We start from the raw sequence: 24,874 nt of genomic DNA on the forward strand, positions 1-24,874 counted from the left end.
GGATCGCCCGCTGAGGTGTGGAGACAATCAGGGGAGACACTGAGGTGTTTGCAAGGAAGAGCACAGCAGTGATGTCTACCAGGATTTCCTAATGGCAGCAGAAACATACTCGGCCTACACTGTCTGGCGGTGCAGTGAGGATGTGCACGTGTGCATGTGTGTGGGTAGGAGGTCGGCCTCATCTGTGCACCTTCCACTGTGACACAGCGTCTGTCTCACAGACTTGCCTAGACTGGCTAGCGGGCTAGCCAGCACCAAGGACCCTGCTGTCTGCCTCCCCAGCACTGTGCCAGGGTTTCTCTTGTACTTGTGTGTGTGGGGAGGGTAGTGTATATGAGGGTTGTGTGTGTATGTGTGAGGGTTATATGACAGTTGTATGTGAGGGGTGTGTGTGTGAGGATTGTATGAGGATTGTGTGTGTGAGCTGTGTGTGTATGGGTTGTGTGTGTGGTTGTGTGTATGTGTAAGGGTTATATGAGGGTTGTATGTGTGAGGGCTGTGTGTGTGTTGTGTGTGTGAGGTTTCCCTGAGGATCTCACCCTTATTTCCTCCATCCCAGTCTCCTGCGTCCATGTTGCCCCACCGTACACCACACAGACACAGCCCTGGGGCAGTTTTCAAGTGTACTGCCTTTGTAGAAGGTGAGACCCTGGCGAAGGGACTGCCTGGCTCTCCCGTGGCCCCACAGGCTCCTCACCTCTGCTCTGTGTTGAAGATGGCAAACACATGCTTGTTGGACATGAAGCCCTTCTCCACATCCCGGATTTTGAGGTTGTCCAACGGCAGCATGTACTTCTTTTCTTTCTCCTGAGGAGAGAGGGCAGAAGTCTCACTGGGCTGCCAGGGCAGAGCCAGCAACAACCTGACAGCCACTGCCAGCACCTGGCACTTGGTGTGCTGAGGGCCCTGTCACCCCACGTTTACTCGAATGTTCCCTTAACTTCTCTCTTATCCCAGGGCCCTTGTGTGGACAGCCTCTCCTGGCCTTCCTAAGGTCTTGTTCCAGAGGTGCCTCAGGGCCGACCCCACCCCACCTACCACAGATCCTATGACTAATGGTCTATATGACTGCCTACCATGCCTCGTCGGTCCTTTGTTTTTATCCAGAAGGCACGTGCAGTGGCTGCTCCCACTGCTCAGTCCCAGCTTCAGGCCTCCCGGGTGGCCTCCCCATTACCTGAGTCATGGCGGCAATTGCACTCACAGGGGACTTCAGATGCCAGAACTGGGCCTCAATGTCCCAGGAGTGTCTGTGGCTCTGAGTCACCAGTTCCCTTCACTCCATGCATGCCTGACAAGCACTCTAGCAACCTGAGGAGCCAGGCCTCTTCATAGGTGGCACCCCTCTCCCTTCTGACTTTGAGACAGGCCTCTCCTGAAGTCGAACTCCTCCTGCCTCCTGAGGAGTCATGACAGGCCTTTGACACTGTTCCTTTTATGTAACCTAAGCATGGTTGTCGATGAAAACAGCTGTCTGGGGACTTTTTGCACCACATAGACTTTTCTTTTTTTCCCAGAACAGTCTCCTATAGCCCAGGCTAGCATTCAACTCCCTATACAGCTGAAGATGACTTTGAATTCCTGGTGCTCCTGCATCTGCCTTACAAGTGCTGTAATGAGTTAGAGCTTGAACCACCAATCCAGTTCATGAAGGACTAGGAAAAGCTCGAACAACTGAGCGCAGTCTGAGACCGTCACCTGGACACGTCCTCCAGGTGTGGTGTGTGCAACACGTTGGGGAGAAGGAAGAGGCCTTCATGGGGAAGAAGACAGCTATTTTTGTGAGACAAGCTGTCCCTAGACCTGGCGGCCAGTGAGCCCGGCATCCCCCCGCCTCACACTCCAGTGCTGAGGCTACGGGCACCCACAGCACCCATGGGTGCGCAGGCCGGTGCAGTGCTCCTCCCCACAGAGCAATCTCCCCTGGCCTGGATCTTCCACGACTCTTTCTTATGTTTCTGGCCATGGCACTAACAGAAAGCCCCATAATGCAGCTTTTTGGATTTTTTTGTTTGTTTGTTTGTTTTTTGTTTTTTTGTTTTGTTTTTTTTTTGAGACGGTTTCTCTGTGTAGCCCTGGCTGTCCTGGAACTCACTTGTAGACCAGGCTGGCCTCGAACTCAGAAATCCGCCTACCTCTGCCTCCCAGGGTGCTGGGATTACAGGCGTGCGCCACCACTGCCCAGCTAGAATGCAGCTTTTTGAATTCCACTTCTGAATCCAGCAGTAGCTGCAGTTCTGACCGGGACCAGTCTGAACTGTGAGAGTAGCTGCTGTGATAAACCCGTGGCTCTGCCTCTCTAGGCTGCCTCAGAACAAGCTGCTTCTCCCCTCGGAGCCCCTGAGCCCCACCTGTCTGAGGCACGCTGAGTCACTCTTGGAGACAGCGGCACAGTTGTGGCCCCAGGTTTCCAGCTGATTGCTGGACTGACTACAGCCTCTCCGGGTCTGACTGCCTGAATGGATCACAGGCGGAGAGGCCGTGACCAGGGCGGGTGGGACACACTGCATGGAGAGCCCCAGACTGGACAGGCGCCTGAAGTCGGCCTTGTTGTAAGAAACAAAGCTGGGAGGTTGGGGGTCGCTGAAGGAGCTTCTGTTTCCAGAGGGGGTAAGAATCCAGAAGCAACTCTGTGGCCCCCACCCTATGGTGTCGTGAGACAGAAAGCTTCCTGCCAGAAGGCCAGGGCCAAGTAACTGAGTCACAGACATCTACGCCTGCCACATCTGGAACTGTTTATATGTGATTCTGCCAGGACTGGGTGATTGGGTGGCTGCCATCTCTCTCTCTCTCTCTCTCTCTCTCTCTCTCTCTCTCTCTCTCTCTCTCTCTCTCTCTCACACACACACACACACACACACACACACTTGCTTGCAGAGTACATGACTGCACAAGGACCGCCTTCTGCGGCACAGGCCATCGACCCAAGCCCTCCCCTGCAGCCTGCATTCGGATTTCCTGAAAAGCCCAACTTTCCCCAGATGTGAGCAAGTGCCACGTCAGACGAGTGTGGGGAGCTTGGATGAATGGAGGATCTGGGGAGGAACAGAGACTCCCTGGCCTGCACGGTGGCAACACTGAGGGACTGGACAGCCATCTCCGCCATCCCAGTGTTCAGACTACCTGTTCAGGAGGCTGCGACATGTACAGTAGTCTGCACACTGGTTAGGCTGGGCTTGGGCCAGCAGCAACAGAGGGAATAGACCATCTAAGGTGAGTGCCACCTCTGTTTCCACTGGGGTGGAAATAACTGTGGAAGATTCTAGAAGGAGAAGGGTGGAAAAAGTGGACCCAGGACCGAGAGCGCCTTGGGTGGGGAGGGATGTCCTCAGGAGAACTGGGCCTTTGTCCTTGTTTCTGACGGGCACTATTCCCTTCTTGTTTATATAAAGAAAATAAAGAAAAGGCACCTTCTGGTCTTTATCGAAAGCTGTCTACAAGAGTGGTCTGGTTCTCAGGGGAGGCAGCTACCTGTGATGCGTATGTCCCCTGCCAGGACCCTTAAAGGTGCCAGGGTCCCCACAGCCCCTAGATCTCAGCGTGCTTTATCTTCGGCACACAGAGGCCTCCTTTCATGCCTCCTGGTGGTGTGGCCCTGCTACAGGCCTGGCTTAGGGCGAGGCCCAAGTGCCTGCTTTCTGTCTCCAGATGAGGGGAAATGGAATGGTCATTCCCAGCACAAAGGAAAGAGGCTCTGACACTTGTCACCTAGGCCCAGAGCTGTGCCCCTCTATCACGGGACCCTGGATCCCCTAGTGCGCATACACACACACACACATACACACACACACACACACACACACACACACCCAGCTCTCAGGTTACCTTTCTTACAGAGTACTGGAGCTGGAACCCAGAAACTCAACATTGGGGTGCAATGCCAGAATATTTGTTATGTTAGAAAATATGGCCAGGTCATATTCTGGGTTCTCCAGGGGCCATGGGTAGCCTAGGTCCCCAGATATCCTTTAGAAAGGAATCACCAAGCTCACAGATCACACTCCCTTGGGTCTAATCCCCAGAACCCACATGGTGGGAAGAAGCAACTCCCACAAGTTATCGCCAGACCTCCTTCAGGGGAGAAGAGGGTAAAGGTCAACCCTTCCACATAGCCACACAAAGGAGCAACCGTGTGGTGCCTATGGCACAATGGCCACTGTGAAGTGCGTAAGGCAGGGGAGGCAGCCAAGTCTGTTCCCACAACTACTTCCAATCTGGACTCAATGACTGCAGCTTTAGGGGCTTCCAGATACCCCAGAAATGAGTTTGGAAGAACACTGATGGAGTCCCTCAGGTTCTAGAATCATCTAAAGTGAGCATGTGTCCTCATGTGGAAAAGGGAAACCACGCTTCATCTCCACTCTCTAAATACACACACCTGTCCTGGGCAAGGGAGTGGCCTAAACTCAGGACAGAGGTGTCTTTTAAGTCAGCTGGTACATGTTCATACACAGCCACCACAAACTGTCTCCCACACAAAGACCCTTCTGTATTCTGTGACATGAGGCTAGCCACCTTTCAAGGCCTCAGTGTCCCCACCTAGCCATGACACTGCGAATCCCCAGGTGGGCTTGAGAACTTACTGAAGGAGATGAGGGCTTATCAGACAGCTAAATGGTAAGAAGCAGGCCCGCCTGCCACCTGAGCTCGAGCCCTAGGCCGGAGTGGACAGAGAGAACAGACTCCTCCCCGTGGAGCCACGTGGGACATCGTGAGCCCTCAGGAGCAGCCTTGCTTTCTTTCATCTTTTTTTCTGAGACAGGGTTTCTCTGCATAGCCCTGGCTACCCTGGAATTCCTTGTAGACCAGGCTGGCTTTGATCCTCTGTCTTTGCCTTCCGAGTGCTGGGTTGAAAGGCTCGCACCACCATGCCCGGCAAGGCTTGTAAGCTTTCTGAAGCTCCACCCACCTCCTCAGTTTTGCAGCTGACCCCAGTCCTACTGATTCCACTTCGCTTGCAGTGTGGGTCACCTTCACCTTTATTCCCTAAAACCTCAGAGCAATGACCAGAGAAGCTCGGGGCTCAGTGGGTAGTGTGCTTCCTTTGCATGTTCAAAGCCCTGGGTTCTGTCCTTACCTCATAAACCCAATACAGTGTGGCGGTGTATGCCTGTCATCCAGCACAGGGGGTCATAGTTCAGGGTCATTCCTGACCACATTGTGTAAAAAAAAAGCTGGGCTGTGCTGGCACACACCCTTAATCTCAGCACTATCTATAGTCCCAGGACAGCCTAGTCTACACAGAGAAACTCAGGTTACCTTTCTTACAGAGTACTGGAGCTGGAACCCAGAAACTCAACATTGGGGTGCAATGCCAGAATATTTGTTATGTTAGAAAATATGGCCAGGTCATATTCTGGGTTCTCCAGGGGCCATGGGTAGCCCCTCAAAAGAACAAAACAACAAAAACTAGACCAGGGAAGTCTGGCCTCGGGCGATACACCATTTCAGAGCAGGGCACTGACCAGCTTCTAAGAAGGGAATGGAACGTGCGAAGACAGGTCACATGCTGCCATGCTGAGTCCTAGTATCCCCTTGCTGCATGGTGGTGGGGTCTCTCCTCCATGGTGGCTGGAAAACCGTAGAGGGGACTGCTGGTACAAACCGCCAGAGTGCACGTTGGGAGCCAGCCCGTGTGAGGCCTGCCACCGGGATGCCCCTCAGCTCCCAGTCAGCAGCAGAGAACTTAGGCCAGGTCTGTCCTTCAGAGGGAAGTGTCCCTGTGATAAAGCTTCCCTGTAATCCAGGCTACCCTTGAATTAGCTATGTAGTGCGGGATGGCTGGCACTCCTGACCCTCCCGTGTTGGCATTGCAGATGTGCCCTGCCATGCCTAGTTTATGTGATGCTGAGTGCGGGTGGACCCTAAGGCTTCACGCACGCTAAGCTACACCACCACGCACACTAAAGCTACACCACCACACCCCATTTCTTGTTTCTTATTTTGTGTGGGTATACACTCATGTTTGTGTGTGGACACATACTCATGTCTGTGGATCTGGAACCAGAGAAGCACTGTAGGTGTCATTCTCAGGTGCTATCTTCTGACTTTTTGAGACAGGTCTCTTATTGGCCTGACCTTGTCAAGTAGGCCAGCCTAGCCGGCCAGCAGGCACTGTCTGCCTCGCAAGCTGCTGGCAATGTGAGCACACTCTGCACCTTCCTTGTCTCTTAGGTTCTGGGATTAGTCAGGTCTCCTGCGGCAGGATAAGCATTACCAGTTGGGGTGTCTGCCACCACACCCCTTGGTTGAGACAGGTACTTCCTACGTAACGTGGACAGGCCCTACGTCATCAGGCCACTCCTACGTAACGTGGACAGGCCCTACGTCATCAGGCCGCCCTGACGCGGCTTCTCACCTCCTCATCCTTGTACCATGACAACGACTCGGCCGTCAGCACGAACCAGTACTCCTTGGAGCCGCCCTTCATCAAGCTGATGTTGTTGATGGTCAGCCAGCCCCTGCGGATCACCTGGTGGGGAGGACTCAGCTCAGCATGGAGGACAGCCCTGCTGCTCCATCCACCCCATCCTCCCCAGTGAGGATAGAAGCCTGGTCCCGTGGCAGGGATACCTCCACCCCAGCCAGGATCCTAGTTCCGTGTCAACCCAAGCATTCCCAGCTAGGAAGCGGACAGGGAGCCGGGACCACTGGGGGCTGGATGGAGATACAGTTGGGGAGCACATCTCAGGCTCAGGGACAAAACGGTGACCTGGGGTCCCAGAAGCCCTGGGGGTTTACAGTGATCTAAGTGACACAGGAAACAAAAATACATGTCCTAGGAGTGTCAAAGGACTTAGGCCAGGAGGCCGGGGCTAGGGGCCAGGACTAGACCATGTAGAATGTGACACCGAAGATCCGCACTTCTTTGGGTCCAACATGGTAGGCAGAGATGGCTCACTGGAGAACCCACAGCAGGGGATAGCTGTAACTTCTGTCATGGGACCGACCCACAAAGGTGTCTCACTCACACAAGCTCTTCTGTGTGTAAGTGACCAGCGCTTGGGAGACAGTCCCACCCAGAGGGCTGGCCAGAGGACCACTAGAGACCCTGAAGGGTCACCAGAGTGGGACTGTGTTTCAGCTGGAAGCCCAGTGGGCACACTTTCCTATGAGTGACAACTCAGGGATCTCAGCTGGGAGACAGTCCATGGAAAGGGCTCATTTGGCCATAGCTGTCATCTGATGGGGAACAGAAGCCAGGTCAGCCTGGGGACTCACCTGGCTGCTAGGTACAGGCAGACTGAGGGGGCCACGTTCTCAGATTCCCATGATCCCTGGGACACGGAGGCACGTGAAGACCTGAGCCCCCCACCCCTGACCTTGGGACTCTGGGGACAGCAGGAAGCATGCAGAGGTGGCAATAGGGATGCTTGGAATCAAGGCAGCACAGACGGGCCAGGCTGCAGAGCACGTGCCATGGATGGCTGTGGACAGGTGGGGAGGTTGGTGCTGGGCCACTCAGGTAGGACAGGGCAGAAGAATCCAAAATAGGGCCTCTGGAGAGCGATGTCTGGGGCCTAGAGTTGAGGCTCCCCTTTTCCTGTCCTGTTTGGCTCCAGAGTTGCCAAACCTAAACAGGGCCCTCGTCCACCTACCCTGCTACAGTGGGTGTGTCTGGGCTCCAAGCAGCAGGCCATGAAGGCTACAGCAGCTACTAAAGGTTCAAGAATCCCTGAAGCCTACTTAAGTCCCTTCTTGGGCCAATAACAACAAAAGCTACCACTTGACATCCCCCATCAAAGCTGAGGGTAAGAATCTCCCTCTCTGGGATGTCAAGAGATGTCTGGAGCCCCAGGAGGGCAGAGGATCTATGCTAGAAACAGCGTGCCTGACTTATGCAGATTCATTCCAAAATGGCCTGGGCGCAGCCTCGAAGCTTCTCAGCATTCCAGGAACACTCTGATTCTAGGCCGTGTAGGCTGGCTGGTGAGGGGGGGAAAGCTAATGGCTCAATTCTGGAATTAATTTTGATAACCCAGCCTGAAGTGAGTGGGCCCTGTAGCTGAGTTCTGTCCTGCCAGGGATGGGTGGCAGGGCCCTTCCAGTTAGTCTTAGCCCGGAGTAAGAGCTTATTGGACTTAGCCTCAGTCACTACATGTCAACCAAGGGCCCAAGCTACCACTATACCCCAAAAAGAGTAATGGTGGGGTCTCTGTGCTGCTGTGTAACAGCTGTGTCACTTGTCCCTTGGAGGTCTAGCCCAGCTGCCTCCACTCAGGATACACGGGCTGGCCAAAGGCCCCAAAGCACCCATCCCTTCCAGTCCCCTGCCTGTGTGGGCACCCCAGTGTAGCCCGAGATTACACCTGCTATGAGTACAGACAGACTGATTCCAGGGAACACTAAAGGCTGTGCCTCCTTATCTCCAAGGCAGATTTCGAACCTAGGGTCACAGCCTTAAGGAGTTGGGGTGAGAAGGAGCCGGGGAGAGGTGTGGCAGAGCAAAGGCAGCGAGGACCCCATTCTGGGGTGCACAGTAACAGCATGCAGGCATGCAGAGTGGAGAGGACCCATCCCAGGGGCTTGAGCAGCAAGTGGCGGGCTCGGCGGGAGCCATGATGGTCTCCTCTCTGGGTGAAGCTCACTTGGAAGACCAAGTGTGGCTAAGGTACAGAGGTTACGGCAGGCCACGCCCTGATCTTGAGGTGTGGCCAGGGGAATGACTAGGAACAAAGGCCACCTAAAGTGCTACTTTGCTCCAGGCCGAGGTCGACCTGGTCCTAGGCTCCTCTTTAACACTGGCTCAGGTTAACCTTTGACCCAGCCTGCTTTTGCCAGGACCCAGGCACATCAAGGACCTGCCACTCACACAGACGTGGCTCAACTTTAGCAAAAGCTCAAAATTCCAAGAATATCTCTGCGGAGAATGGTGGCGGCAGCAGGAGAATGTTCTGGAGAAAGGGGTCTGCCTGCAGGGAGCGCCTCCACAGACTCCTGAGCACAGATCACCTGCTTTCACCATTCTGACAGGCCAGCTCCCAGCCCTTGTGCAAAAGGAAGATGAGTTGCCCGCAGTTAGGATGGCAAATACGATATACACCAGCTGACTGGGGGAGTAGTCTACGGCATCAATTCTGAGCACAACAGGAAAGGTGCTGGGATCACTTAGTGATGTCCGTCTCAGGCCATGGATAAGAAAAGTGGGAGAGCGGAACAGGCCAGCTAGCTGCCATGAAGGCCACAGGCTAGCGGGAACCTGATCATTCACGCCTATTGTGAGTACAAGGAGCAGGATATCACGTGGAAAATTAAACAATCAGTCCCAATAGCTGCAGAATGGCATGCCGGTTAAGAAAGAATGCCAAGATTGATTAGCAATGTCTGCTAATCACAGAAAAGAGTGTTGGATCATTTAGTTATGCCTGCCACAGGCACAGAAAGGCACATTTCCCCAGGTGGTAAGACCTGGTCTGGTCAGTCAGCAATGTCTGAAGAAAGAGAGAAAGGATAAGGGCTGGCAGCAACAGGAATGAATTCCAGCAGGTCCTGAGCAAAGTCTTCCATGTCTAGGAAGCCAAGGCTGGGGTGGAGGCAATGTATGAACTGCGTATTTGCCATCTTTGAACTATAGGACACCAAGAAAACCTGCTAGGACCCAGCCAGAGAGGCGTGCCTCCCGGAAAGCTGCAGTGGGGTTAGTATTTGTGTGAGAGCAACAGACCCCCAGGACACTCGGGTCCAGTGACAGCGGTGACGTGAAGCTCCCAGGTTAGTGCACATGTTAGTTTTTTGAGCAGAGGGTGAAGACAGGCCTCCATTACCACTAGGTTCTCTAAGTTAGCTACCACACTGAGCAGGTACTTACCAAGATCTCCCCCTTTGAGAATGTAAAGTTAGGGTTGTGGGTCAATCAAGGGGGAGCAGGGAGATGGAAGGGACGTGAAGGGACAGAGAGAACGCAGGGAAAGCACAGGGCAGGAGGAGGAAGAGCAGAGGAACAAAAAACAGCAAAAGAAAAAATGACATGCTATTAATTATATTCATGGTGTTAATATTTAATTCATTATCTTCTTCAAAACAAAAAAAGCAACAATGTATGTACTACCTACGGCAAGCACACACACAAAGAAAACTCAAAATCATGCATTTGTTACATTTCTCCCCAATCTGGCTCTAAATCGTGCAAGATACAATAGCACAGCGCCCCACCCCACCCCAGCCTGATGGGAAGGGAACTGGGGGACAGTGGCAGAAACTGCACAGAGAACAAGCCCAACCAGACATGTGTACTGGCATTCATGAAGCCATTCGTAAGGATGCAAAGCCTCCGAAGCTGGGGTGGATTATAAAGGAGACCTGGGCTTCTCCAGGGTGGAATCCAGCCAGCCCCGTGTTCACCAGGGTGGAATCCAGCCAGCCCCGTGTTCGCCAAGTTGCCTGGCTGTTTCTACCTACCTGCCCCCATTCCGGGGGCCAGAGTTAGAAAACAGTTTGCTTGCATACACCCGGCCGGGGTCACTGTTACACATCTCCTGCTCTGAGGGTCAAGTTGTAACTTTCACATTAGATGTCAGATGAGGCCTTTGGGTGTTTGGAATTTGCCCCAAGGCCCTGTGGAAGCCTTAGTTCTAACAGCTACATGGCCCAGAGGCTGACAGAGTGGCCTAGTACTAAGGTGTACCATATCAAACGCTATGACGAGCTACGTATGCTCCTGTCTTGAGGAGGGGGTGAAAGGGCGGAGACTGGGGAGCTACCTGATTGGGTACGGCCCTCTTCTTGTTCAGCTGCGTGCTCCTCTGCTGGGCACTGTAACAGAAGCAGAGCAGGCGCATCAGACGAGATGTGGCGGTGAGGTGAAGAGAGGCCCTGGTGGCCTGGCTGGGGCTCTTTCCCTAGCGGCCCACTGACCCAGAACGGGCAGAGGCAAGGGCGTGGCCTAAACATACAGAACGGCGAGAGCACTCGAATAAGACAAGTGCACCTGGCTAACCCTGGCTTCTAGAACCTTCTCACAGCCACTCCAGAAGCACCAGCCATTTCCCACAAGTCACTGGAAATTAGAGCTTCAAAGAAGAGGTATGCAGGGAATGGGGCAGGGGGCTGGTTCCAGGGACCCCGAGCACAACATACCTGAGGCCCCTCTACGTTCTCTTCCCACCACTGACCCCTCACCAGTCTAGAGGAGGCTCTCATAACCAGCCCTGACAGTTCTGGGGCTTACACTGGGCAAATGGCTGCTAGAAGAACCTGACCCAAGCCCATAAGGGAGGCCCCTGCATGTCCCCTGTCAGCAGCCACTCTGCACCTTCACCTGTGGCAGAAGGGGCTGCAGCAGACCGCATACAAGGCTCGTGCATGGACTCCTCTCCACAGACACCCAGAAACTATAGTTCCTCTTCCCACCCTCTCTTAAGACAGGCTAGCCCAGCTATCCTAGATCTCAATGTAGACCAGGCTGGACAGTTACTGACAGATCTGCCTGCCTCAGCCTCCCAAGTGCTGGGATTGTACACCATCAGGTTGTGATCTGTTCTGTGCCTCCATGTCCAGTATATGAAGCGCTGGGGATGGAAGACAGAGCTTTGCGTATGCAGGCGCTAAGCACGCCACACACAGCGGTGCCTCAGGCAGCCCACACTGTACTTCCTGTAGCTACCCACACTCTCCTTAGTGGTTCTGATGCATACTCTAACAATAACACGATCACCTGAAAGCAACTGTGTCCTGCCACTTCTCTGTTAGAGCTTCTTTTTCCTTTTAAAGACATGCATGTGGGGGGGTATGTGTGTATACATACATGTGTATGAATGTGTGTATATGTCAGTGTGCCTGCCTGCATGAGTTTATGTGCACCACACATGTGCAGGTGAGCATGGAGGCCAGAGGGCACTGGAGGCCTGGAGTTGCAGGTGGCTATGAGCTACCTGCTGTGTGGGCTCTGGGAACGGACCCAGGTCCTGTGCAGCGGGTCCAGTAGCAACATGTGTGGTTCCATCCTGCTGGCTGCTCTCAGGTTCTGCCTGTAGCTCACACCAGCTGAATATCAGTCTGGAGTTATATGAGAGCGAGGCAGAGACCCCAGTGTGGAGGCCAAGGCAGGAGATGAGTCTGTGCCTGGGCAGGGCTACCTCAGGAGTTCAAGTAGCGTACAGAGACCAGGAGCCAGCCACAGAGCTTCGGTCTCGCCAGACAGGCAGAGCATGTTTGGAGGAGACAGGCTCTCTGTACTAGACTGGAAGGACTCACTCATGTAGAATCCCACCTCGTGCTCTTCTGATACTGCTACCCCAGGGCTTAAGTGTCTCTACTTTTTGGAGGGCACAGCACTGCGTACACGGCTCTAACTCGCAATGCAGCTTGCCCAGCAAGCGCCTTTACCTGCTAAGCTATCTTATTGGCCCTAATTTTTTTTTTTTTGTGGGAGGGTCTCTTGTGTTCCTGTCTGGCTTCTACTTCAGATATATAACCAAGCGTCACCTTGTGGTGGGCTATCACACCGTCTGACTTGGGGGCAGACTTCCTGCATGCTAAGCAAGTGCTCAACCAAGCCTCCATCACCTCGTCAGCCGCCATCATGGGTTTTTCCTCCGGGCCAGTCTATAAGGAGGCATGCTGAAGAGGGTGTAAGTAAGCAGCAGTCACAGAGTGGTGACAAGGCCCGCCCGCGTGTGCTGCGTAAGTGCCACACGGCTCCCTCAGCAGCAGCCAAGATAGTGAGGACCTAACTAGAGACTCTGGGTATCATGAGGGGATCTAAACTCTTCTGAGGCTTCTCAGTCTCCCTAGTGAGGGGCGTGGTCTCCAGCTCGGCTCCATCCTGCCTCTTGGTCTTCTTGCCCAGTGGTGGCTCCCTGCTGTCCCCTGCCTGCCCCTGCATGACTCTGGGAGGGTTTTTCCCCAGGCCTCATCCCTCTGGCCGGCTTCCAGCTACCATCCACTACTCCCCAGTCTGTGTGCCCTACATGGGCAGGCTCTATGGTGTCTTACCCAGTGTCCTCTTCACAAGGCCTGGCTGGGGCCCTGGTTGAGAGAATGGCTGTTGTGATTCAAGGGCTTCTGGAACATCCCCCACAGGTTTGAGGCTCCCCAGGGAGGACGCCCCAGGTCACACACCAGGGAAAAAGGCACACAGCAGGCAATACCCACCCTGTGACCAGCTCCTCAGTATAGAAACAGCTGGGTAAGTGGGAAGGCCCCGGAATCCAGAGAAAGAAGTGGAGTGGTCAAAGGAAAAACAGGAGAGATTGTGAGAAGGAACTGTGGATGAAGTGTGAGAGGCAGACACATTGAGGTGAGGAAACCGATAGCAACCCATGGGGGCCACTCTGCTGCCCATGCAGGGCTGGAGAGCAGGGCTTAAAGAGGCTGCCTTCCCCAGCGCCCCCCCCAAGCAACCCACCCCAGGGAAGAAATCACCCAGCTAAGGGCCCTAGGCTACATGTGCTCAGGGAGGGGCTTCTGGTCAATCAATCATTCATTCATTTCATTCCTCTGCCGTGTGCCCACTCAGAACAGATGCTCCATCAGTTCTGCCCAAAGACAACAGACAGTTCAAGCTTTGTGCCCAGCAGGGCCTGCCACTCAGGAAATCTCCAAAGCTGTCCTTTGGACTTCCAAGAGCCTTGAGCAGACTGTGTCTCAACAGTCTATCTGCACAGGGACTTCCTGTGGACAGGTGGACCTGACCTGGATTGCTTACTGCTCCACCAGGGGGCCCTGCATGAAAGCACTCCAGTAGTATAGATGGACACAAGGGTCCGTCTTTTGGTGCCTGGTGGTGTCCTATTGTCCATGAGCCACCACAACACCACCACTGGCATCCAGAGCTGACTGCTGACCAGGTATGGTATGTGTTGTATTGGTCCTGGGGTCTAATTCAGGGTTTTGTGCATGCTAGCCAGGTGCTAATGATAGAGGCGCCCCAGCCCAAGGTTCTGGTTGGAAATCTACAGTGTGTACATGTTTGTATACAGTGTGTGAAAGGCAGAGCCTGCAACATGCTCCAACATGCTAAGCTCTGAGAAGTCCTGCATAGTATGAGCCTGGCTGGCCTCCCTCTTCCCTGAGAATGGCCACAGGACACACATTTTGTCCCCGAGATGTCTATAGACAGCATGCTAGGTGAGGACGCTGTGACAGAAGTCACAGTTAGCACAGAAAAACTTCAAGGCACTCTTAAGTGGCTCTACCCTCTGCCTAGCATCCCCACCAGATAGACGAACACTCTGGTCTTGGTGCTGGGGGGAATAGGTGCTGCCCCTGTGACAATGGCTGGATACGTACTTGGCAAATCCAATGAAGTCTTCATGGTTTGTGTTGATGTAGGACTGTTCAATGTCAATCAGAAGAAGAATCTAGAGGAAAGTAGGGTGTGTGTGACTATAGCATACAGAACAGCATGGAAGGCATAGAACTTTATGTATGTACACACACACACACACACACACACACACACACACACACACACAGCAGAGGGCAGCAGACATAACTGGTCCAGTCTCTCGGCTCTCCAAGACAGGATGCAGCAGGAAGGCTAAATCACCAGGACGAAGGAAGGTCTGCAGGTGGGAAGAAGTGCAGGAAGCTACAGTGGCTGTAGCTCAGTGTGGTGGGCACGGGTACAGCCTTGAGTGCTCATCTCGACAACTACTGTCTCCCTTGGGCCCTGACTGGCCTGGGACCTGTGGCCTAGTGCTACTAAGTTATGGAAGTGGATTGGAATTCATTCTCTTCTTTCTTTTTCTCTTTTATCGGGACTGCCGGGGTTGGTGTCAGGATTTATAAATGTCAGGAGATTGCTCTACCACCAAGCTGCACCTGAGCCAGCTTTGACTCACAATGCATATGACTTCAGACTAGCCTTGAGATCTCTCTCATCAGTGCTACTTCCAAACTCACAAGCACATGCATGCATGCACATCCACATGACAATATATGTATAAATTATACTGAACAAAACCAGAAACTCTCAGAGCTGCATTCTGAGCTCAGGCCAGCATGAGTGAGTGACGTGTGGCTTTATTTTCTTTCCTTCCTCCCCCCATTCCCTCCCCCTCCCTTTTTTTTTGAGCTGGGATTTCTCTGTGTAGCCCTGGCTATCCTTGAACTCAGAGATCTGCCTGCCTCTGCCTCCCAAGTGCTGGGATTAATGATGTGCGCCAACATGCCTGGCTTATGTGTGGCTCTATTTTCAAACATAGTAAGGTAAAATTAAGAATATGGCTGAGGGCTGGAGAGAGGGCTCAGTGGTTACAAGCATCTGTTGTTCATCCAGAGGACCCAGGTTCAATTCCCAGCTCCCACATGGTGGCTCTCATCTGTCTGCAGCTCTGGTTCCAGGGGATCTGATTGTCTCTTCTGGCCTCTGCAGGCACCTGATACGTATGTAGCACACATACATTATAGCAGACAAAATATCCATTCCCATAAAAAAATCTATCTACCTATCTATCTATCTGTCTGTCTGTCTGTCTGTCTGTCTGTCTGCCTGTCTACCTACCTACCTACCTACCTACCTACCTATCATCTGATATGGACACAGGTCTTCTCTGTGTAGCCCTGGCTATACTGGAACTTGCTCTGTACACCATATGCGTATATATGGTCCACCTGCTTCTGCCTCTGAGTGCGGGGAATCAAAGGTGTGTGCCACTATGCCTGGATAATAAATTTTAAAAACAAAAAAAAAAATGGAACTCAGTATTACAGACACTAAAAGCCACTCACATGTGCAGGTGCCCCAGCATGTATGTTCATGCCCATACCTGAGACAGCTGCATTCTCAAATCTGGCAGACAGAGATGCTGTTAGACAGTCCGTTGTCAAGCAACCCCATTACAGCAGCCCCGTCTGCTCGGACGCTCTGGTCCTCGTTTGCTGACGTCGCTCCATGGACTCTACTGCCTCAGGCAGCTGTCCAGCCTAGTGTCCATTAAGAACAGGCCAGGCTGCCTGGACAGAGGGGCTCTGCTTATGCTGACAAAAGGTTTCTGTTGGCTCAAGGCTAGACCCTCCCTGGTCACTGTGCCTCTACCTCCTCAGTAATAACCAAGACAACATACACAAACCTAGGAGGTTGTTGGGGAGTGCAGGGTGTTGTGCAGAGTCCCTGAAGCTGGCTCTGTAAGGCCTGAACACTGTCTTTCCACAGCTCTGATTTCAAGCCTGGTAGTGTCCACAGTGGGTACCAGGGGCTGTGTGCACAGGAAGAGCAGCAGCAGCCTCAGCAGTGGAGATGGAGACCAATCGGAAGGGTCCTGCTTCTGGGGTGTGTGTGTGTGTGTGTGTGTGTGTGTGTTCCTTTGACTTTCTGTTTGTTTTCTGGGGATGGGGTTTCACAGAGCCCAGGATGGCTCTAATTCATCACATAGCGGAGAATGACCTTCAACTTCAGTCCTGCTTCCGCCTCCTAAGCAATCTCAAGTGCACTCTCACTGTAAGGTTCCTGAGGTGGTGGGGATGGAACCCAGGGCTTCGTGTACGACTGAAGCATTCTGCCCTTCATAATATAACCCAGTCTGTCTGGCCTTGAACCCTTTTTTTTTTTCCAAGACAGAGTTTCTCTGTGTAGCCCTGGCTGTCCTGGAACTCATTCTGTAGACCAGGCTGGCCTTGAACTCAGAGATCTGCCTACCTCTGCCTCTCAAGTGCTGGGATTACAGGCGTGCGCCACCACTGCCTGGCTGGCCTTGAACTCTTGATCATCCCGTTTCAGTCTCTCCATATTGTAATGACAGGCCCTGAATCAAACCCATATCTCCTAGGCCATGAGAACTATGGGCTTACAGAGCATCTAAGACGCCCAGTGCTAAATGAAGATTTGAAGTGAAAGGAGCCAGTTTCTTTACCACAGTGGACACAATAAGGACACTTCTAGTAGTTTAGATTTAAGCACATGTAATAAGACCCCATAATTAGATTATTATTTTTACTAAATACGCACATATGTCTGTTCACACTGTGCATGCCTAGTGCTTGCAAGACTAGGAGTAAGTATGAGATCTCCTGGGACAGGAGTCACAGATGCTTGTGAGTTAACAGGTGAGTGCAGGAACAAGATCTAGGTCCACTGAGCACGTGAGCACCGAGGGAGGCATGGCTCCAGCTGCCCTCCTGAAGGATGAGTGCTGGCCCAGGGCATGGAGGGCAAGGCTCCGATACCCCGGACCCTCCAGCAGTAAGGGCAGCTCTAAAAGATACAGCACACTCACAGGAGAAAATGTCCCAACAATAGAGAAAGTCAATCACTGCCACCAAAGGTGACACATACCCTGAACATTGGGCCAGAGTTGGACAGAAATCAGACTCACAAGGAGTCTCCCCAAAGCACTATGGGGAGATCCTGGCAAAGACGAGACCACCTTGGTCTTTAGAAAGTGAACAAAGATTTAGTTGTATGTTTAGAACAACCTATCTGTAGCTGCACAAAGACATTAATGCCACCTGAACAGTCATGGCAGAAGACTCTCAGTGCATGATGGGAGGGCAGGATACAGGCTCGGCAATGGGGATGGGGTGGCAGCAGATAATAATCACTTTTTTCCCTTTCTCTCTTTTTTGGGAGAGTGGTGGTAGGTGACACAGTCTCATGTAGCCCAGTTATGTAGTCAAGGGATGACACCGAGTTTCAGATCTTCCTGACTCTGGCTCCCAAGACAGATGACAATGGTGCACCACCACACTCTGTTGATGGGGTGCTGGGGATGGAAGCCAGGGCTTCACACTTGCTAGGCAAGGGCCACTCTAGCCACACCATGGTCCTAGGCCTTAGAATGGATCTGGGGCTGGCAACATGGCTCCGCAGTTAAAGACACTTGCCTCGGAAGCCTTGTGAACTAAGCTTGACCCCTGACCCCCAGAACTTCTGCATGAAGGGAAGGGAAGAAACAACTCCTCAGAGATGTCCTCTGGCCTCCACATGCATGCTGTGGAAAACACACTTGGAATAAATAACTGTAACTTAAACAGTATCACAGTGTAAGCATGATACTGTTCCCTGTGTAAAGATAATCCTTGTAATTCAAATGCTGATTCTCTGTCCCCATATCTGGCGGCAAAGGCACTGTAAAGTCTAGTCTTTATCTCTTGTCTCAATGTTGTATGAATACAGCTGTCTGTTTATTCTTTGTTTTCTCAATAAAAGCTGACCTGCCGAAGGCTGAACAGTGGAGAGTGTATGGCTGCACTTCTGACCTCGGCCAGGGCGGGGTACAGAAGGGGCGGAGTCTGTGACAAGTCACCACAGGCACACACTGGAGCAGAGAGCCAGACCAATACCAAGCTTCAAGCATCCGGAGACTCTGGCTGGGAGGGAGCCAGATTAGCGTCAGGGATTAGAACAGATTAATAACTGCTCAGCTATTGTGCCGTATAGCCTGATTAAATATATCTTAGAGTCTCTGACTAATTTATTTGGAAGGCAGGTTGAGTTAAAGAAAAATATTGTCACTTCACATAACTAAACTCTCAAAATTTGCTAGACACGAACAGACAAACAGAAAACACTGAGCTGGTGCAGTACCTGGTCCTTGGTCCTCCCTTCCCGCTCCCTGATGTAGGTGGTGACAATCCGCTCGGTCTCCTCTCGCAGCCGGGGGTAGGAACTGAGCTGGGAGAAGGCAGAAAGGCTGAGCTGACACGGGCCTCATGGTCAGGTCAGGGGGAACACAAGGACGAGATGGAGGCCGGGGAAGGGGAGGGGAGGTGCCCCAGGGCCCCACTCTGCCCATGTCTCCCAGCTCCTGCAGCTCATGCAGGTGGGAGACAAGGGCAGGCCCACCAGGGGCGTGTGGCGAGGGGAAGGCGAGAGGGTGCCGTGCATGCAGAGAGCCGCTTGCAAAGCCAGCAATTGGAGGTGGAAAGTGGCAGAGGGTGAGTGACACCTGCTACCCAGAGGTGCCAGACAGCCCCCTCCTGCCCAGCACCAGGTAAAGGCAGACAAACGGACGGACGGCCTCACTGAGCATTCGATGGCCATGGGGCCCTGCTCCGGGATGACAGGCACAGCATCATGGGCCACTGAGCTCAGGGAAGCCTTTGCTGGAAACTACCCTGATCTTTGTGAGTTTGGCAACCAGGTGGCCGACCCTCAGACTCCCTCCTCTTTATCTGGGTAGTGAGTGACACCTTCCCCAGGAGGAGAAAGATGCCGCTAAATGCACCCTAATGCAGGCGCACACAGGAGGACGCACGCGGTGGTGGCGAGGGATGAGCCTGGAGTGAGAACGGCTTCACAAATGTGACTATGTTGAACACGTCAAAAGTTTCTCCACTGGACCCCAAAACTGCTAAGGTGGGACGTGTGAGGTGCACTTCCCACTCAGTCCGCCATGCACAGTTCAAGATGGCAGCTGGGATGACCACAGCTGACCACTGTGCCCAGCAGGGTCCCCTCCAGGCAGGACTGTCCTGATGCTCAGGGCTGACACCAATGGAGAAATAGGAGGGAATAATGAGGGACAGGAGGAGCAAGACCTGTTACCTTCTCAGCACACTTTTTAATGACCGTGGCTAGCTCCGACACCACCAGGTCAACACACTTCAAACTTGGCTCTTTGAGTTTTACAAGCTGTTTTTTCACGATGGCTTCAAAGGCCATGTCGGGGGTGAAGAGCCCCGTCCTGGTCATGCGGAGGAGGGCGGGACGAGGTTGAGAGACACCCAAGGGTAGTGCAGGCCACACGCACAATGCACACATAGGAAGGGAGAGAAAGAGAGAAAGAGAAGAAAGGAGAATGAGCTGGTTAGTGCATACGCAGAGAGGCCTGCGCCCGCGTCTGTCTCAGAGGCTGCTTGGGAGCAGCAAGGCCTGGGGGAGCACAGGGCAGGCCTGAGGAGCACAGGGCAGCTCTACAGTTCAAGGCTAAGTGCTACAGGACACTGTCATCACAGGGCCAAAGGGATGTGAGAAATCTCAAATCCTCACATCTGTGACAACGGCCCCTAGGACGCCAATCAGCAGCCCCTCTGGGTGTCAGTTTTTGAAATGGTCTTGTAGCACAGGCTAGCCTCCAACTTAAGTATATATGCGTGAGGATCACTTTGAACTACTTTCCTACTTCCGACTCCTGGATCCAGTTCTGGGATCACAGGGTGAGGACTACATCCGGTCTGTGGGATGCTCAGGACGGACCCCAAGCTCTGTGCAGCCAGACAAGCGCGCTACCAGCTCACCCTGGCACTAAGCCCACCCGTGCTCGCTTGGCTTCTTCTGCTCTGCTCCCCACCGGAGAAGCTGAGGAAGCACATGGGGGACTTGCTCCAGGACGGGCAGCTTACGCAGACCTTCTCTGCCATTTCACAGCTGACAATGTCGAGGTGGGGCAAGCAGATGCCCTCTCCTTCCCCTCAAGCGTTCTAGCAGCTTGGCAGGAGCATGCTGTCCAGGACACAGCCCTCCCAGAGAAGCCTGGGGGCTTGGGCCAAATGGAGGCAGTTGCCCACGAAGAGTGGGACACGGGTCTTGATGACCACGAGGACAGTGTGGAGGTGCCTGGGAGGCGTGGGGATGGAACAAGGACTGCCCGGGGCATAGGGAAGGCTGGCAGAGCCGCTGTGGAGCCCGCGGAGCTGCGAGGCTGGGCACTGAGCTCTCAGTGTGCCACCAGTGTTTATGTTCTTCCCGTGCCGTGGGAACAGAGACGTGACCCACACCAAAGAAGCAGGCATTTATCATTTGTCAAGGGGACAACAGTGACGCTCCAGGAGCCGTGGCCTCCACCAACAGCTGAAGAGGAAGCCCCAATCTGCTTCCCTAGCAAGCAGCAAAGCAACACAGCCAGATGACACCCCCATTCCACCATACGCATGCTGGGCTTGGTATCAGGGTCCCAGGAGACCTGTCACCAGTCTAGCTGGCTCTGAGAAGCCCAGCATTCCCCTACCCCCTTCTGAGTGGGTCCAGGCTGACACATTCCCATCCCTGTAGGATTCTTGGAAATGAGGTGACCTGGGGTCTGATACCAAGCCTGCGGCCCCACGTCCGCGGGTTCGGTACCTTGCTGGTGCACTGCCTAACTGTACTGATTAGCTCCTGGATAACCAGGTCCACGCATTTCAGACAGGGCTCTTTCAGCTTGACCACCTGCTTTTTCACAATGGCCTCGAACGCCAAATCGGGCGTGAAGAGCCCAGTTCTAAAAACATCCAGACCCAGTGGGGAAGCAGGGAGAGATAAGTCAGAGAAAAACAAAGGGTGTGGTCAGCCACTTTCTAAGCATGGCTAGGTCCCTGACAATGAAGACTATCCTTAAAACTGGGGGCTAGGACACCTGAGCGTCCCCAGCCGGGGAGCCCTTGAGGTGACCCAAGGGTCGTGGGATGCTAGAGAAGAGGGTACAGTTCACTGACTGCAGTCAAGGAGGGGACACCAAGAGGCCGACAAGTGACCCGTGATGAAAAGGGACCTGGGAGCATGACTCAGGTCTGTTCCCCCCAACCTCTGATCACCACAGATTTCACAGAGTAGGGTCATGTATCCTAGGGGACACAAGTAATCGAGACCCAGGACAGTCACAGAGCCAAAACACACACACGTTCTCTGTCCTTGAAGACTGAGATGTTTATACAGTTCTGAAAACTATCCATGCACCTTCTAAAGGCTTCACTAGGCAGGGCCTCAGACGATTAGGGGCCCCACATGAATGAGAGGAAGAGAACTTGCCTGACGCCGTGGATGTTCTTAATAGCATAGCTGATCTCTCTTCGTAGATCTTTCTCGTCAAACTCCATCTGAGAAGAAACAAACCACATACCTGGAATCAATTCCCAGGTCCGCCTCACAGCAGGAGCAGTTGGAACATTTTTGTTTTTATTCATGACTGTATTTCACAAAGATGACCTAGCAGCTCAAAATTACAAATAACTGAAGGCCACAGAGATGGTCCAGTAAGTTAGGGTACCTGCCACTAAGCCTGCAGACCTGATGGCTTAGCAGTTAAGAGCACTGGCTGCTTTTGCAAAGGATCCAGGTTCAGTTCCCAGCATTCACATAATGGCTCCAATTCCATGGGATCTGGTGCCTTCTTGTGGTCACTGTAGGCAATTAGGCATGCACATGGTACACTGGGCATACATTAGGCAAAATACTCATAAACATAAGTAAAAAACTAAACTCTTTCCAGCCAGCAGATGTAACCTACTGGTTAAGTTCCAGGTAGGTGAGACATCCTGCCTAAGAAAATAAGGCCAGGGCGGTGGTTCTTACACTGGTCGGATGCTTGACACATATGTACTGAGCTCTGGGCCCCACCCACAGCACAGAGTAAACTGGATACGCTGATTCTCGCCTGTAATCCTTCCCTATGAGTATCAGAAGGTCAAGATCAAGTGTGACTATATAGCTAACCTGGGTTACACAAGACCTTGCCTTAAAGATAAGTGCACAGTGGCTGGGTGATGGGGGCTGTGCACGCCTTTAATCCTAGCACTCAGGAGGCACAGGTAAGCAGTCTCTAGGTTTGAGGCCAGCCTGGTCCTCAGAGCGAGTTCCAGGACAGTCAAGACTACACAGAGAAACCCAATGAGGGGACACTGGAGGCTATTCTCTGATCTCCACACTAGCACACATGCACCTGTGTGTGAGAGCCACGGCCTCAAAGGAAAAGGACTTAAATCCAGTTGTTTATCTTTTCTGTTTTCATTTTGTTTCAGTTTTTGAGACAGGGTCTTCTGTAGGCCATGTCATCTTCAAACTCCGTCTCCTCTTGCTTTAACTCACACAACTGTGCAGTTACTGGGGTAAACCCAGCATTGTGCATGGCTTTAAAGTTACATTTGTGTGTGTGTAGAGGTCAGAGAACAACCTGCAGTTGGTGCTCTGCTTCTGCCTGCAGATCACAGAGAGTCAGGCAGAGCAGAGGCGCCTTCACCCACTGGGCTATCTGGTTGGCCCGCATGGGTCTTTCTCCCCCCATGAGAGGAAGAAACATGAACTTTCCTTCTGCTCTGTTCTCAGAGCTTTTGAGATCTGGGAAGACAGAGACCACGGGGACATGTCCTTCAGACCAAGTTTGATGACGGCAAGCAGCCTTTGACAAGATGCAGGAGTTCATGACATTATGGTTTGGAAGAAAGTTTGTTTTTTTTTTAAGATTTATTTATAGCCGGGCGGTGGTGGCGCACGCCTGTAATCCCAGAACTCTGGGAGACAGAGGCAGTGGATTTCTGAGTTCAAGGCCAGCCTGGTCTACTGAGTGAGCTCCAGGACAGCCAGAGCTATACAGAGAAACCCTGTCTCGGAAAAAAAAAAAAAAACCCAAAAAAAACCAAATACAAAAAAAAAAAAAAAAAAAAAAGATTTATTTATTACATACAGTACACTGTCTCTGTCTTCAGACACTCCAGAAGAGGGAGTCAGATCTCATTACAGGTGGTTGTGAGCCACCATATGGTTATGTGGTTGCTGGGATTTGAACTCAGGACCTCTGGAAGAGCAGTCAGTGCTCTTAACCGCTAAGCCACCTCTCCAGCCCATGGAAGAAAGTTTAAGGAGGAGACAAGGAGCAAGCATGAGGGTGTCTGACTCAAGCTCCCGGCTGCGCGCCTACCTTCACCAACTCAAAGGGAAAGCGCTCATGAAAGATGCGATTGATGCGGGCTCCTCCAGACAGCTCCAGTGTGTCTACTTGATCTCCGGAACCTTCAATTCGCTTTTCAAAGTCCACTCCAAACTGCTGGACCATCCTTAAAGAAAAGGCAAAAGGTCAAGACAGTTTTCTGCGCAGTCCTGTGATTACACAAAGTGTGAAGTAGCTCTGCTTCTTACAAAAGCTGTAAGTTACAGTTATTTATTGGAGGGGGGCGGGCCACAGTATATGAGTGGGGTCAGAGGGCACTTAGAGAGTCAGTTCTCTCCTTTCACTGGGTGGGTCTTGGGGATAAAACTCAGGCTATCAGTCTCGGCAGCCAGCCTGTTCCCCTGCTGGGCCACCTTGTCAGTCCTGTGGCTAGTTTTCTTGTCTTTCAAGGGTTTGTTGTGTTTGAAGACAGGGTCTTGCTGCATAACCCTGATTGACTTTGAACCTAAGACTCTCCTGTCTAGGTCTTCAATGTGTTAGCACTACAGGCAGGTATGTCACCGTGTTTAGCCATTTTTCTTTCCTTTTAAATCACTGTTCAACAGCCAATGTGCAAAATAGCAAAGCTACTATGGTAGGTGCTGGACACGGCCGAGCCCGGCTGTTCTCAGGACTCTACAGATCTGTTATTGCTAAACTTCTAGATGGAATTGGGAGGTGACGGCTATGCAGCCCTTCCTTCCACAGGGCTCAACTTGATTTACTACATGGCTGAACATCAAGGCAGCTGCTCCACATTTGCACTTTCCACTGCCTCTCTGCCTGGGCCGCGCAGGGCCCCCAGCAGGACGGATGGCACCTCTTGATTGAGTGGTATTGCACTATGAGTCTCAGTCTGCATCTATGCAGAGCAGGCTGACAGGACGAGAGCACTGTAGAGCTTGGTAACCACAGAGGCAGTGCACCAACGTGCATGTGACCCAGAAGGCCGTGTATCAACGTGCATGTGACCCAAAAGGCCGTGTATCAACGTGCATATGACCATAAAGAAGGAAAAAACACTTTGGGAGTAGGGTGGTCCTAGGATGGCTTAACATGTAAAGGTACGTGTCACTGAGCCTGATGCCACGGTTCGATGTCCTGGAACTAAATGACACAAGAAAATGGTTTGCGAATGCCTACCAAGCAGTAAGTCTGTGCAGTGCCACCACACTCAGATGATCACAATATATTTGCTTGCATTCTCTTTTTTTCATTTAAACAGTGTCATTCATTCTCTCCCTCTCTGTCTCTGTCTGTGTGCGTGCGTGCGTGCGTGCGTGCGTGCATTCAAGAGGTGGCTGTCCACTGTCTTCATAAATCTCCCTCTACTGAATTCCTCACTGAACACGATCTGGCCGGACAGTCTGACG

The 24,874-nt window shown here is 52.5% G+C and overlaps 1 protein-coding gene across 10 annotated transcripts in view; it reads right to left on the reverse strand.

The window, feature by feature from the left end:
* Window positions 1-24,874, reverse strand: part of Dnm2 (dynamin 2) — an 83,666-nt gene that overhangs the window by 7,326 nt on the left and 51,466 nt on the right. For 3 of the 10 annotated variants that reach the window (XM_052188910.1, XM_052188906.1, XM_052188904.1), the window contains exons 8-16: window positions 23,493-23,628; window positions 21,608-21,675; window positions 19,427-19,565; window positions 18,467-18,553; window positions 14,230-14,300; window positions 10,701-10,752; window positions 9,809-9,820; window positions 6,359-6,472; window positions 698-807 (exon numbers count right to left, since the gene is read on the reverse strand). In XM_052188910.1, coding sequence (XP_052044870.1) covers window positions 698-807; window positions 6,359-6,472; window positions 9,809-9,820; window positions 10,701-10,752; window positions 14,230-14,300; window positions 18,467-18,553; window positions 19,427-19,565; window positions 21,608-21,675; window positions 23,493-23,628 — 789 coding nt within the window. Of the gene's footprint in view, window positions 1-697; window positions 808-6,358; window positions 6,473-9,808; window positions 9,821-10,700; window positions 10,753-14,229; window positions 14,301-18,466; window positions 18,554-19,426; window positions 19,566-20,941; window positions 21,081-21,607; window positions 21,676-23,492; window positions 23,629-24,874 lie in introns of all 10 variants that reach the window. The other 7 variants (XM_052188909.1, XM_052188905.1, XM_052188903.1 and 4 more) reach the window with 3 other exon arrangements.

This window comes from Apodemus sylvaticus, chromosome 7 (assembly GCF_947179515.1).
Source record: "Apodemus sylvaticus chromosome 7, mApoSyl1.1, whole genome shotgun sequence".
NCBI lineage: Eukaryota > Metazoa > Chordata > Mammalia > Rodentia > Muridae > Apodemus > Apodemus sylvaticus.